Source organism: Zea mays, chromosome 8, assembly GCF_902167145.1.
Source record: "Zea mays cultivar B73 chromosome 8, Zm-B73-REFERENCE-NAM-5.0, whole genome shotgun sequence".
NCBI lineage: Eukaryota > Viridiplantae > Streptophyta > Magnoliopsida > Poales > Poaceae > Zea > Zea mays.
Genome location: NC_050103.1, coordinates 170,284,786 through 170,300,258, shown reverse-complemented (window position 1 = coordinate 170,300,258; position 15,473 = coordinate 170,284,786). Strand labels below are relative to the sequence as shown.

At 51.1% G+C, this 15,473-nt stretch overlaps 1 protein-coding gene across 1 annotated transcript; it reads left to right on the top strand.

Moving 5' to 3' along the window:
• The first annotated feature begins 11,995 nt into the window (after window positions 1-11,995).
• On the top strand, window positions 11,996-13,674 carry LOC103636400 (phospholipase A1 EG1, chloroplastic/mitochondrial). The gene has a single exon (XM_008658755.4). It carries the CDS (start codon window positions 12,080-12,082, stop codon window positions 13,439-13,441), a length of 1,362 nt encoding a protein of 453 aa, XP_008656977.1. The 5' UTR covers window positions 11,996-12,079; the 3' UTR covers window positions 13,442-13,674.
• The last annotated feature ends 1,799 nt before the right edge of the window (window positions 13,675-15,473 follow it).

Below are 15,473 nucleotides of genomic sequence, written 5' to 3'. Positions count from 1 at the left end.
TAAAATTAATCAGACAACTTAGAAACAAACACCATCCAACTTGCTGTCCTACTCGAAAATTAATTGGACAATACATGCCAAAGCAGAAAGCACAACTAAAGTTAAGTAACACAAGTAGTTACTTTAATAAAAGGGTTCTTGCTCTGGGGCATGATATCCGTAGGCCCGAGGTGAGCTCATGTGCAACTGGACAACCATGAAGTCTGGTTTGAGAGACTGAAGTCTGCTATCTTTGCCTTGAAGTCTTCAAACAAGAGGATATTACTCGATCTAATATCCCTATGGACAATGGAAGGCTGAACTTTCCCGTGAAGATATTCGAGTCCTTTTGCAGCATCAATAGCAATTCGCACTCGCTGATATCGTGCTGTTGCGGCGGTTTAGCCCGCGCCCCAGCCTGTCTGAACTCTGACCGGAAAAGCTGGAGCGCGCAAATCCACGACAGTCTGGTGAAACTTGGAGCGCGCAAATCGATCGGCGCACGAGACGGGCCAAGGCACCGTCAGCGATCCACGACAGCCTCACCAGTCACCTCCAGGAGCCTTCAAGGAAGCAGAAGCTGTAACGTACCAGGAGCGGATTCGGTAGCAGCAGAAGCTGCAGCATGCTCGAGTCGAGTCGAACAGTCAAAGTGTGCTCGGCTGGGCCTTGGCAACAGAGAAGCGGGGAGCCGAAAGCCTCCCTGTAACCTAGGCCCAAAGTTTCGCCTGCCTGCCTCTCTGTCTCTGGGTTGGGTACATATTCGGCTCAGCAAGAGCAAGGGCAGGCCCACGCTGAATCTCTTGTAGGCCCCTGGGTCGTAGTGGGCTTGGGCCTACGTCCACTCCTGATGGCGCGAGGCGAGGAGTGACCGGTCGGTGGCGTAGCGTCGGAATGGCCCGCCACCGCAAAAGCCCATCTCGCTCTCCTCGGTTTTGTTCGAGCAAGTTTCAGGCGGACGGGATGACGCGGTGCCGCCAATTCCGGCTAGAACTGATGCACCAGTAGCACTAGGAAACTGGCCTCTGTCTCGCCTCCAAGTCTCCAACTGCTCATCTGCTTCTGTTATTAGTGCGATGTTCTTCAAAGCAGGTGGTACTGCATCTGCGTACTGATCGAATAAACTACTATGAGGTTTCCTTGACATTATTCTGCCGGCACCAAATCTGATAGAATTCCAGGCTAGCTTCTTCTTCTTTTTGAAATCAATCAAATTAAGTCATCCAAGTATTCCGCAGGTATGCATGACTAGTGAAGCACGTACGCAGATATATATGCGTGAGGGTGAGTTATTATTTTTACTCGCAACTACAAAAAGATACTGCGTGACCCAATCACATTAAAAAAAAACCACGCGTCAGAAATTAAAACAATAGTACACAAACCAGATCGAGCTCCGATCAAGAAAGGGCGGTGATGATGACCGTGTGATGAATATACATACATGTGTCCAGCCACCGTACCCTATATATGTGTATTATCGTGACGTTCAATATATATGGATGGAAACGACTACGTACGTACGTATATATTTTGGATTTGGAGCACATGCATAGACGACACCTCATCATGCATCCCATGCGAGCTTTCCAATCTGACGTGACGTAGCCAAGTGGAACACGTACGTGCGCGCCGCATGCATGCATGCGTGTACACTGTTGGTGATTAATTCGTGTGTCACACAGCTCGATCGTACGCGTGTGCCGGCCGCGCCGCCACACCAAGCCAAAAGTAGTCGATTCGTCGAACTGGAAAGTCACCAGCAGGCAGCAGGGCGCGGGAACCTTACTTGTGATCCACTCCAACCGGAGGAGCTCTCATCTCATGTCACCGCCGGCCGGCCGGCACGTACACACTCCCGAGGGGAAGGAGGGAAGTAAATGCAGGCCCGGCCGCGTCAAGTTTTCGCTCTGCCCTTTTCCGCTTTCGTCTGTGGTTTCAGGCTTTCAGCGACCGGACCGGATCACGAAGAGAAGAGAAACTAGAGACGGACCGCGGACGGGAACAAGAAGAAGCACCACCGCCACACACCGGCCGGCCGCGGCCGGCCAATAATGCATGCATGCATGTGTCCATGGCGCGTGCATCTTTGACGATCGACGAATGCTTGTTGTCAAACGAGGGAGGGACGACGTTCGGTTGTCGTCGTTGCTCGATCTATCGTCGCCGATCGATGGGTCTTGCTCGGCCAGCTAGCCGGGCGGCCGACGAGAGAAGCTGGAAAACTTTGCCCGCCATTATTCCGCCGGCCGGCCGGCCGGCGATGCTACGTACGTACGACGTCTCCTGATCTTCGATCGACCACAAAGAGCAACAAAAGGGCAACAAGCAAGGCAGCAACGCGAGAGCCTAGCTACCAGCTGCCGACCAAGACTCACGACGACGACGTACTCTCTCGTACTACGTGGCAAGTCGATCGCCGTCGACTAGCTAGCTAGCTAGGTGTCGAAACCTAAGGCGGCGCGACACGACGAGAAGGTGCGTGCGTGCGTGCTGTATGGATAGATGCCGGAAGACGACGGGGCGCCCCGCGCACGCGCGTTTGTTTGCATCGCATGCAGCGAGAGGCGCGTACGTACGTCGCCATGCACGCCGCGCCACCACCGTCGTCGACGACGTATATTCCGGCCGGTTGATGATATCACCGCAGCAAGCGTGCATGTACGCGCAGAATTTGAGAGTGGCAGAACGAGGAGACTAGTGCTGCTCCTACTACACTCATCGGGTACGCGCGGTGGCCACCAAAGTCTACGGCAAGAGTCTTTCACGCGCGGCACCGTACTCCGCTGAAGTGGAGGAAGGAAGACGCGACTTGCAGCGGCGGGAACACAAGCTAGCTAGCCTCGATCGCGTGCTCGCTTTTGCGACCCACCTACACCAGCCAGACGGACACCAGGGGGCGCCAGCAGGACGGCCGGCAGGCGGGTCAACGGGGGCCATCAATTCATTCGATCCTCCTCTGCGCGCTCGCTTCATTCACACTCCGCATCTCGATCTGATTCTGATCGGCATCTCCAAAATAATGCAAGCAATTAAGCTAATGGCCGCAAGCTCCATATCGTCGCTCGCTTCTAACTTGTTTGCGCCTACGACTCACTCTTTTTCCCGGCCCTAAATAAACTAGTCTCAGAGTTGTCTTCAATCAGATTTCTTTTTCGGTTAATCAGATTTATTTAAAATACAAAAAACGTGACACTAAATTAATATTAGACACACTATGCCATATATTTTTTGTAATGAATTAAAAAAAATTAAATCTCATAGCATGATTCTATGTGTTTTTTTAAATACAAATATTTTTGTGGTTATAGAATCAGACTCCTCGTATGCATTGACCATAACTTGCCTCGTGTTTTGTACGCTGCATCCTAGAAACTGAGCACACATACACTGCACCTGTAGATACCTAGAAAACGCGGCGAGGCTCACCAATCACACGGATAATCTCATCACAATCGAACATGCTTTTTTTGTCTGATTGAAGGGGTATTTATTACCCCAAGGTGGGACATAGTTGTTAGCACTCGGCTAGCCTTTTCTGTATTCATCAGACCGTCCGACGATTATCTGTCGCACAATTGTGCAAGGTACGAATGGTTCACAGCAACTACGTACTCCCTCCGTTTCTTTTTATTTGTCGCTGGATAGTGTAAAATTGCACTATCCAGCGACAAATAAAAAGAAACGGAGGGAGTACTATATTAGAACTATCCTTTACCGACCGTTGGCGTGCACTAGTCTGATGCCCTTTGTTGGACCAGTCTTACGTCCCTATTTCCTCACTAGAACCTTTGTTTCGATGGGCCATAAGACTTAACCAATGGTCCTACGCTCATGTGTCTCTCCTTGGTCCGATGTTTCTATATATTAAGCATGAATAATGCCACCTTATGATTCGATGCCATGTTCAAACCTACAGGTGTGTCAACGTATGGTCCGACTCCTTGTTCTTTTCTTGGTGTGACACCATTGTGAATACCCCAATTAGGGTTTGCTCTGGCGTATGGTTCGATGCCCTTAGGGTTGGTCTGGCACCTTGGTCCAATGCCTTGTAGACTTATTTCTTCGTGCTCTTTGCAACCGTTTTGGTTCCATCTCGTTTCATATACTCCTTGTATGTATTTATAGATCTTCAACATGCCATCTATGGTCTTATTTGAGATGTTGCTCATTCAAATTACCACTTCGCCTATGCCAAAGTCTACTTTACACACTTCGGATTATACATAAAAATATTAGCAAATAATGCTAGTTCAAATGATCATATTATTGACAATCAACAACCAGAATTACACCAACCTGTAAATGGGTTAAGATCTATTTTCTTTATAGGACGTACTAAAGGCGATCACCTCGACACCTTTGTTTCTGATGCTCTCCTGACCATTAGCTGATGTGGTCACCATTTGTGCCCGCATCTGTTACTGTTTGCTCCTTTCTCATATAATTATTTAAATAGTAGCGATTCTATAATTTTATAGAATATTTATCTTCAATTTTCATAAAGAGTTATTAACCATGCCAAAGAAAGTTTTTAATATATCTCCAATGAAACATAATTCTTATTTTCTACTCGTTAAAATACTATCATGTGATTTGAAGTATTTATGTAGCAACTTATTAGATATGAATAGACATCTAATAAAACTCTCAACTAAGATTGACCTGTCGTAGTAACGTGCAGTGTGTGGCGCCCGCACCACGCACACACATACTGTGTGGGGTCCACCGGAAACCAACCACCTGCAATGCATGAAGTTGATGACAAGCAAGCACAATACGTAAGAATATTACATATAGCCGCCGTAGATATCAGATCCGAAAACTGAGTAGCATGTTAGTATCATTATTTTTACAGTAATTATGTTGCGTTTAATTCAAAGCATTAAATTTAAAGTAGTAATAAAACTGGTTATACAAGCCGTTGATAATTCGCTAATTAATCCATCGTCGTACACCTGCGCTGTTGCGCGCAGCGCCTGAAAAAGTAAATATCCAAAATTCCAAAGGAAAAGGGTTTCACCACGATGACGACCACGACGACAGACGCCGCTGTGCCGACCAGCGACTGTTACGTGTACGGGACGACGACGTGCGTGCGTCGTGCTCGTGCGTGCAGTCAAAACAGATTACGGATCATCTACTCGGTCACGTTCTTGTCTTCGCTAGCTGGCTGGACTTGCGTACATACGTACGTAGGTACGCAGACATGTACACGTAGTACAGTATTTGTATGTATATATCACAATGGTTCCAACTTCCACGCAGGGGCATTCCATATACGTACGCGCGCACTGCTTCCAAGTTTCTGGGAAGCGGCACGCGACGCGAATACGCGATCGAGCGGGACACGACGATCGACGATGCGTGCGCGCCAACCGTCCGGCACCGGCCGATCGGTATCGGTGTCAGCCGAACATCCGATCCTCCGCCGCCGCCGCTTATGCTGCCACGCGCGCGTCGACTCGCTGGTGCCGCATGCAGAACCGTACCGCAATCCGGCGACCGGCATGGACTAGTGGAGCGAGCGGACGACGATCACCGGCTAGTCCAGTCCATGCAGAACCGTACCACAATCCGGTCGCCGGCTGCGGTTTACCAGGTAGCCGCTAGCCCCCGATCAACGGCAACCTACCTACCTATCGAGAGTGCGCGCAAAAATAAAGCTCCCTGACAAGTTGCATTAATATATCATGGAAGGTGTTGTGATTCTTCATGAGACCTTACACGAATTACATCGTAAGAAGCAAAATGGGGTAGTGTTTAAGATTGATTTTGAGAAAGCTTACGACAAAGTACGGTGGTCTTTTGTTAGACAAACTTTGCTGATGAAAGGTTTCTCGAACAAGTGGTGTGATTGGATTGAGGCCTTCACCCAAAGAGGTCACGTGAACATAAAGATTAATGACCAGCTCACCAATAACTTTCAAACAAAGAAAGGTCTAAGACAAGGTGACCCGTTATCTCCAGTCCTGTTTAATGTTATTGTTGACATGCTAGTTACTCTTATCAACCGTGCCAAGAGAGAGGGGCATATTGAGGGAGTTATCCATCACCTGCTAGACGATGGTCTTTCCATCCTCCAATACGCAAACGATACAATACTCTTTATGGATCATGATCTTGATAAAGCTTGAAATCTCAAACTCATTTTATGTGCGTTTGAGCAACTGTCCGGTCTCAAGATAAACTTTCATAAGAGCGAGATCTTCTGTTTCGGGGATGCCAAAGAACATGAGCAGGCCTATTCAGACCTTTTCGGGTGTAAAGCGGGGGCGTACCCCTTCAGATATTTGGGGATTCCTATGCACTTCAGAAAACTTAGGAATGCAGAGTGGAATAGTGTTATAGAGAGAATAGAAAAGAAACTGAGTAGCTGGAAAGAAAGCATCTCTCGGTGGGAGGACGCTTAGTCCTTATTAACTCGGTTCTTTCTAGTCTCCGGGTATACATGTTATCTTTCTTTGAAATACCCCGTAAGGTTCTGGAAAAGATTGACTTTCTTAGATCTCGTTTTTACTGGCAATCAGAGGATGAAAAGAAAAAATATAGGTTGGCAAAGTGGGGCGTCCTCTGCCAACCAAAAGAGGTAGGGGGGATCGGGATTAAGAATATTGATTCCTAGAATAAGTGTTTGTTAGTTAAGTGGTTGTTCAAGCTAGCCAACGAAGAGGGAATGTGGCAACAAATCTTAAAGAGAAAATACTTTCGTAACAAGACTATTGGAGAGGTGCAGGTGAAACCTGGAGACTCTCATTTTTGGTCGGGTCTTATGAAAATAAAAAGAGCCTTTTCTCTTACATGGGCGGTTTGTGACCAATAGAGGGATAAACGTTAGATTCTGGGAAGATAGGTGGCTAGGGGATTTTTCACTAGAGCACAGATTTCCTTCCCTTTACTACATTACTAGGCGAAAGCATGCTACAGTGGCCAATGTTCTCAGCTCTACTCCCCTTAATGTCTCTTTTCGTAGAGGTCTACAAGGTGATACGTTGAGGCAGTGGAACTCACTAGTGGCCTTGGTACTTGATGTGTCCCTCAACCCTGCGAAAGATCACTTCCGTTGGAATCTGACCCAGAACGGAGAGTACACAGTGCAATCGTTATACTCTATAATGATTTGTAGTGGACAAGGCCGGCACGACCAGACAATTTGGAAGATGAAAATACCGTTGAAAATTAAGATTTTCGCGTGGTATTTGAGAAGGGGTGTCACTCTCACGAGAGACAACTTGGCTAAGCGTAATTGGAACGGTCCTAAAAATTGTGTTTTCTGTTATTACATTGAATCCATACAACATCTGTTCTTTGAGTGTCATTTTGCCAAATTCATGTGGCGGGCGGTGAGTCTCACCTTTGGTTAAGGACACCTTATAGCGTTTATGATCTTTTTAATCTTTGGGCCCGGGGATTCTCCCCCAAGGATAGACTAAAGATTCTAGTAGGGGCTATAGCCATATGCTGGGCAATTTGGCTAAGTAGGAATGATGTGGTTTTTAATAAAAGTCCGATCAAAACTTACATGCAGGTACTTTACAGAGGAACCAGTAGGTACTTTACAGAGGAACCTACTGGTGTCGTTTCTGGGCGCAACTTCAAAGGCATGAGGAAGACGCCAAGGTCATCAGGGAGGCCTGCAGGAAGCTTGAGACGACGGTGATGCAGATCTTCGCTTTTTATGGGTGGCAGTTTAGTAATAGGATCGCTCTGTGAGCGTTGTTTGTACTTTTTGCTGTCCACCCAACTGCGTTTGGGGTTTGTATCGCCGCTTGTGGCTCTTTGAGTTGGATCTGTTGGTCTTGTGTTGGCGTGACAGGCCGTCATCTTCGTGATGTAGGCTGGGAACACTCTATCCCATTATATATATATATATATATATATACGTGTATGCCGCGCGCGTGCTCACCAGTCACCACGACGGCCGCGCCACACGCGTATAGGTGGAAGGCGGCCGTACGTGCATGGAGGCGAACCCCGAACGGTGTACATGCATGGAACCGGCCCGGCCGGGACGACCGGGGACCCTAGCCGGCCTACGGTCGTCTATACATTGCACCCGGTCGGCCGGTCCGTCAGCACGCAGGGGCGGCTAACGCAAAAGCGCGCGGTCCAAGCGGCACGAAAGAATCCCTGGTCCACCGCCGGAGACCTCCGCCTCTCTCGTCTGTCCGGCGATCGAGTGTCGTCGGCGATTCTCAGCGAGTCAGTGCCACGGACCTGATCAGGTCAAGAACCGTTCGTACGTGCACCGGTGCACGCGCGCGAGCGTGATGCGCTGCGCCAACCTCTCTCCCGGGATCGACGACAACGACGACGACCTCCTCTTTTCGTTTCGGCGTTGGCAGCTAGGCAGGCCGGCCAGAGTCCGATCCGTCCGGCGCTCTCGCTGCTCGCATGCACGCGCGCCTAACTAGCTAGCTCTAGCTAGCTGTGCGCGGGACAACGCACGTCGCCGTCGCAGGCCGGCCGGTCGACACGATGTGTGCTTCGTCGACCACGACCAGTTCCCTGTGTGCGGATGGAGCGAGCGAGGCGCGGACACGGATCGGATCGCGCGCGACCCGGGCGGGCCACGGTTCGCTTTCCGTTGACGTAGGCGCGCGGAGTTAAAGAGCGCGGGAGCCTACGGCTACCCAGACCTGCAGACCCCGAGTGGCTGGCTGGACAGGGACGCGCCACGTCGCCGGCCGGGGCTGTGTACGTCCGCTTCAAATCATCAATTCCGCAAGTCAGCCAGGTAGCTTTGCTCAACTAAGGCCTTGTTCATTTGTGTCGGATTGATGGGTCGGAACGATTCCTAGCCGGATTGCTTCTCTAATTTATATAAACTTTGATTAGCTGGAACGATTCCGGGTGTAATCTGATGTAAACGAACAAGGCCTAAGAGTCTCTCCGATCGTCCTTAATGGACAGCCACTGTTGCTTGACCCCACGACGGCCTCTCTTGCGCGCCCGCCCGTGGACCTCTCGCGCGTGTTAACTCATCCAAGTCAATGCAACACAGAGCTAGCCAAGCATCCTGCTGCATCCCTACGTCAGGTGAGATGATCGAACACATGCATGATATCGTTTACTTCCATGTATATCATGGCTATAACTCTGGATGTATGTTGTATATAACCTGACGATGCGCGCGCGTATGCGTAACCATATACGTACATTAAGTACTAGTGCCACTAATAAGGTGATCGAGCGCGCGTGTATATATATATATATATATATATATATATATATATATATATATATATATATATATATATATATATATATATATATATATATATATATATATATATATATATATATATATAAGATAAATCCAAACATACTACAAGGTACAAGCAGGGACGTACACATGAGGGGCGCTAGAGCTGGATGACCGCCCACACCCACTACCTATATACTTAAGTACAGTACTTAGTTGTTTAAACAATTCAATCAGCGTTGTCTTGATTATTAGTCCAATGCAAAGGTGACCTAGTTCTGCTTCCGCTGGCCTACTGCGATCTTGTACGACGCCAACGCCATCATCGAACCTAGCCAAACCGATCACAATTCCAAAATCAAAATAGAATACATCGAGAAAATCAATCCCCGCCGTCACCATGCACGTCGTCAAAGGACTAGACTGCAGACGATCGATCTTCGCACGTACCCGTATATATGCTTAATTATAGAACAACTAGGCACGACAGGAAGCCTAGTTTCTTGGTAGAATGTGATTCTGGCTCTTTTGGTTGCTGGCCGGTATTGGTAGTGTTAAGCAAACGGCAAGTGAAGAACAGTCCAGATTCCGCAATAAGAAACTAGAGATGTAGCACCTACCGAGCGAGGACCGACGACAGAGAGCCACATGAAATGGCTTCTTCCTCGACCGAGAGCGCTACGTCAACCCGCTGCTTGCTCTGGGTCTCCGGCCGGCCGGCCGGTCCCGATCGTAGGCTAGGCTTGTCTCGTTGTCTGTAGCAGCAGCATTGCCATGGCCCTATCTTTATGACCAAGGAGGTTTCGTTGTTGCGCATTCTCCAGTGACCACTGCACTGCGTCAAAACGTGACCGTACCGATGCCTACAGCTAGCGGATCCTCCTGTCCATCGTCCCCGCGCCACCACCAAGTCAACCGCAACATTGTAGCGCGTTTCAGAAGTCGACCGCGAGACTGCAGCATTGATTATATATATGTGTTCTGGCGTTTCATCTTCCACCCCCGCCCCGCAGGCTTGACAAATCCTGTGGAGTCAACAGTGTGTTTGATAGCAGGACAATCACTGACAGTTCGATAGGAAATAAGCAAACTCATCAGGACGAAAAGAAGACAAAAAACGATAAACGATGCTCTGAGAATTAGATCGCTTTTGCTTATGTTTTTCCCCCCCTCGGCACCATTGATGCTCGCAGCAGAGCTCGATCACATCGAGCAGCAACACACTAGACATCACTATTCGGCTTGTTGGATCCAGGCATCGCCCCAATTTAATGGCCGAAAGGCGAGGATGAACAACAAAGAACGCTGACGGCCTGACGCTGCTGCTACTCGGCGACAGACGGGCCGTTGACCCCTCGCCAAACCACCGGTGACCATTATTACTCGCATATATATACTCTCTCCGTTTCTTTTTATTAGTCGCTGGATAGTACAATTTTGCACTATCCAGCGACTAATAAAAAGAAACGGAGGGAGTATATAGTATGAAGGAGGAGGAGAAAGTCGGACGACGACATCGCATCGGTGGCGCTACACGTCCTGGAAGAAGCAAGACCCAGCCCCGACGCCGGTCGCCGGGGGCCGTGTCCACGTCGATCGCCCCAAAAGGCTGGGTCTGCGCGGCCACGTCGCCGCCGTGACGCCCGACGGGGGTGCGTGCGTGCGTGCGCGTCGTGGGCCGACGGCGCGCGGCCGCGGTTCGGCCACGTCCGCGGGGGGCGTGGATGGGTGTCCGATCGGCCTTCTTTCCAACTGGCAACCTTAATTGCCCGATTGGTCAACTTCAGATCAGATTGGCCTACACTAGTTCTCGGCATAGGTTATTTTAGATACCTGGTTTGGTGTCAGTAGAAACCTCCAAGGCAGGCAGTCTGACTGACGGCTATAGATTCTGAATGTCCCGGAACTCCCTTCGTCCTTCGTGGTTCAGGACAGAAAGGTTGCTCTTTTGACACTGCAAACTGTTCTGTCTCGTATACTAGGAAGGAAGGGAAACCACCCCAGTGCAGCCAGCAGGAGATCAGTGCCGAGTACTCCGTCTCCTAGCAGACAGACAGCAGTACCAGCTTGCGGGCAGGCAGTAGGCGTATCCAGTACATTTTCCTATCCTGCTCTGCTTCAGGTCCAACACACGACATGATCCAACAATCCTTAGATTCCGTCACATCCGGCCTGTGGTCTGGCCCTAGTCGGGGCCCTGTGATTATGACGGCCATCCCCCGCCGGGGGGAGGATCTCCTCCTAATCTCAGCTCACGACCAACCCCCAACCAAACGCAAAAGAAGATGTCAGAGTTCAGCAGCCCCTGCAATTCATCTCACCATGGTCAAGGTCAATCACTTGCCAAACTGACTTTTTTTCTTTCCAAAATGCAAACGAGACGAACAACATCATCACAATTCACAACACACTTTTGTGGCCTCTCCACGAATTGAAATCCCAGTAGATTACCCCTCCTAATGGCGGTTAGCCCTTGCTTGTGCATACCCGATCGCAATTATGCCAGAACACTGGGGGGCAGGTCGCCGTGCCCGTGCGTGTTGCTGGTGCCGGTGCCGATGCCGGTGCCCCCCACCCAAGTTATTGACAAAAGCGCGCGCGTGTGGGCGTGGCGTGCATGGCCCCGGCCGCTGCAGCTTTCCTCTCAGGTCTCAACTCTCAACTTCCTCCCCTCCTGTAGCAGTGACACTACGGGTGGATTTGGAGGGATTGCGACATGCGTGCAAGCCTCCACAGGTGAATTCCTTTCCACACCCTGTTCTCTTTATAAGCCCCCGCTCCCCGCGCGGCTAGCTCCATCCATGCAACACTCTCCCCCTCCTCTCCTCCTCGTCGTCTATGGTCTTCGCGTTCCCACCGCCAACAACACCAGCGCGCCTAGGTTGCTAGCTCACCATGGCCTTGGCATCCACCGCAAGGGCGGCAGCGGCAGTGGCGGCGACGGCGATTCATCAGCAATGCGGGGGAGCGACGGCCGCGCATACGCAGCAGCGGCGAGCCCGGTGCCGCGCGGCGGCTGCCAGCGTCGCCGCGGCGTGCGCGCCGGTGAAGGCAGTGGGGCCACGGCGCGGGGCGCGGAGCACCACGGGCACGGCGCCCGTGGTGGCGGGCATGTGGCGGCAGCTGCAGGGGTGCGACGACTGGCAGGGGCTGCTGGATCCGGCGGCGGCGGCGCACCCGGTGCTGCGCGCCGAGGTGGCGCGCTACGGCGAGCTGGTGCACGCGTGCTACAAGGCGTTCGACCTGGACCCGGCGTCGCGCCGGCACCTCAGCTGCAAGTACGGCCGCGGGCGGCTGCTGGAGGAGGTGGGCATGGCCGGCGCCGGGTACGAGATCACGCGCTACGTCTACGCGGCGTCCGACGTGGCGGTGCCCACCATGGAGCCGTCCACCAGCGGGCGCGGCCGCTGGATCGGCTACGTGGCCGTGTCCACGGACGAGATGACGCGGCGGCTAGGCAGGCGCGACGTCCTTGTCTCGTTCCGCGGCACCGTGACGCCCGCCGAGTGGGTGGCCAACCTCATGAGCTCGTTGGAGCCGGCGCGCCTGGACCCCTGCGACCCGCGCCCGGACGTCAAGGTGGAGTCGGGGTTCCTCAGCCTCTACACCTCGGTCGACACGACGTGCCGCTTCGGCGGCGCCGGGAGCTGCCGGGAGCAGCTCCTCCGCGAGGTGTCGCGCCTCGTCGGGTCGCGCGCCAAGGACAGGCCCGCAGCAGGCGAGGACGTCAGCGTCACCCTGGCGGGGCACAGCATGGGGAGCGCGCTGGCGCTGCTCTTCGCGTACGACCTCGCGGAGCTGGGCCTCAACCGCGGCGCGCCCGTCACCGTCTTCTCCTTCGGCGGCCCCAGGGTCGGGAACGCCGCCTTCAAGGCCCGCTGCGACGAGCTGGGCGTCAAGGCGCTGCGCGTGGCCAACGTCCACGACCCCATCACCAAGCTCCCGGGCATCTTCCTCAACGAGGCCACGGCCGGGGTGCAGGCGCTGCGCCCGTGGCGCGCCTCCTGCTACACCCACGTCGGCGTGGAGCTGCCCCTCGACTTCTTCAGGATGGGCGACCTGGCCAGCGTCCACGACCTCGGCACGTACGTCGCATTGCTCAAGAGCGGCGACAAGGCGGGCGCGGCCTGGCGCGGCGACTGCGGCGTTCTGGCGAAGGTGGTCGAGTTCGTGGGGCGGCAACGCGCGGGCGCCTTGCCGTGGCAGGACGCCGCCCTGCAGATGGGCGGCCTGGTGCAGACTCTGGGGCTCATCTGAGTCTGGCATCAGCAACCGGCGGCCGAGATTTAACACGGCCAGGCCAGCAGCAGCAGCCCAGCACCCAGCACCCAGCAGTGGTCCTCTTGGATAATTTTATTTACTCTTTTGGAGGATCCCTTCCCTGGTCGTTTTTTTTCGGCATTTCTTCTGTACAGATCCATTGATCGATCAACGTAGCCTGATATCTTCACAGGGGCGACATCAAAAGGGAATTTCTTCGTTTTAGATTCGTTTTTTGTTGGCACAGATACAGTGTACAGCCGGTAACCATATAACAGAAGCAAAGCTTGCTGGAAACAGAGCAGACAAACACGCAACAGAAGCCATGTCATCCGTTTTATTTTACTCGAAAAACAAAGCTCTTCTCTGTTCCTGCTTCTTGTTGGTCTCCAGCTTGCATGTCTCAACACCACACCAACCCCCAACCCCTAACTCCCCCTAAAAAAAACTTTGTCGAATGGTCCAGGCGTTGGATCTGAATCGGACGGCTGTCATCAGCTGGACACTTGGCCGGTTACTACTCTTCGTAGTACACTCACCGCACAAAAAGTAGGACAAAACAATCAACAACACTTAGCGCTACTTTAAGTCACAAAACCGGAGAGGTTCGTAGGTGCTAGAATTTCCTTCTTATTTAAATTTAATAAGTGTTGGTCGCTTGTTCTCAAATGCTATGAATTAAGAACAAGGCAACATAAAATGTTAAGTGTTAATGTCCTTCGTCCAATGAAGCATTATTCCTTTAAGGATTAATGAACTTCGGACGAAGGTTAGAGATAATATAATTACGAAGGTTAAATTTTCGTAATTGAATTCCAATGGATTATATAAAATTAATACGGAATATGAAGCATCAAAGACAAATAAATTATAAATGAACAACATCATTCTTATATTGTATTAACTTAATGTATTCGAATATTAGATACATATATACCTCTGCCTTGGCAAAGATTGATTTCCGAGTGATGCAATTGCAATTACAGGAATGCGTGAACAGTAAAGGAATACTGTTCACTATTTATAGGCACGGGACACAGCCTGTGAGGAATTACAATTATGCCCCTCATAAAAGTTTACAACAACGACTCAAACATTTATGGACTAAAAGGTCATTCTACTTTTAAGTCGGTTTGTAATTCCGAAGCTTCATGAAGAGGAACCTTCGGTCATCACATGTGGACAGCTTCAGCGAAGCTGTTTCTTCCTGCAGGACCTTCGGCGTCGAAGCATGGTCCCAACAGTAGCCCCTTCGCGGTGCTAGATCGTTTTTCGTAACGAGCTTGATCCGTGAAAAAAGTCTCTTAGGCTTCGGGAAGCCGAAGGTCCGAAAAACACCTTCCCTGAGCTCGTTGTCGAGAAACGATTCAGTTTCCGAGCGCGTAGTGGTCCCACCTTGCAGAGTTACTATTTGGTCTCTGCGGTCCACCGCGCAGCGAGTGCAAGCAACTATTCGCCTGGTGTAAAAATCCTGACGATTCACCTTCTTACCTGCAGCACTATATAAACAGACGGGTAGGTGTGAAGTTACCACAGCATTCATTGCTATTGCACTGTTTTGCTGCCAAAATTTTTAACCATAGCCGAAGCTTAACTCTCGCAATCAAACGAAGCTCCAGTTTAAAGCCTACTCCGTCAGAAGAAAAAGTTTCGGAAGAAAAAGTTTTTAGTTCCAAAAAATTCAGAATTAAATGGCCAGATTGCGCTCTACCGCTAGGGTTGAGCGCGAGGGAGGCGAAGCTGAAGGATCGGAGAGTGTTCCTATCTCCGAAGCGATGCAACGATCTGGGCTAGTGACCTCGGAAGCAATCCGTACTGCCGAGGCAGAGCAGACTGTTGCCGAGACAGAAGAAGTTGTTGCCGAAGCGAAAGAAGGAAATATTGAGGAAGCTGATCCCGACGATGATTATCATATTGTCGTGCCAAGCAAACCCAGCCACTTGGACTTCGGAAAGTCGACTGTCTCCAAGGCTGACCTCTCCAAGATGGTGAAGTCGGGTTATTTCAGTGAAAATGAGAAGAAACTACT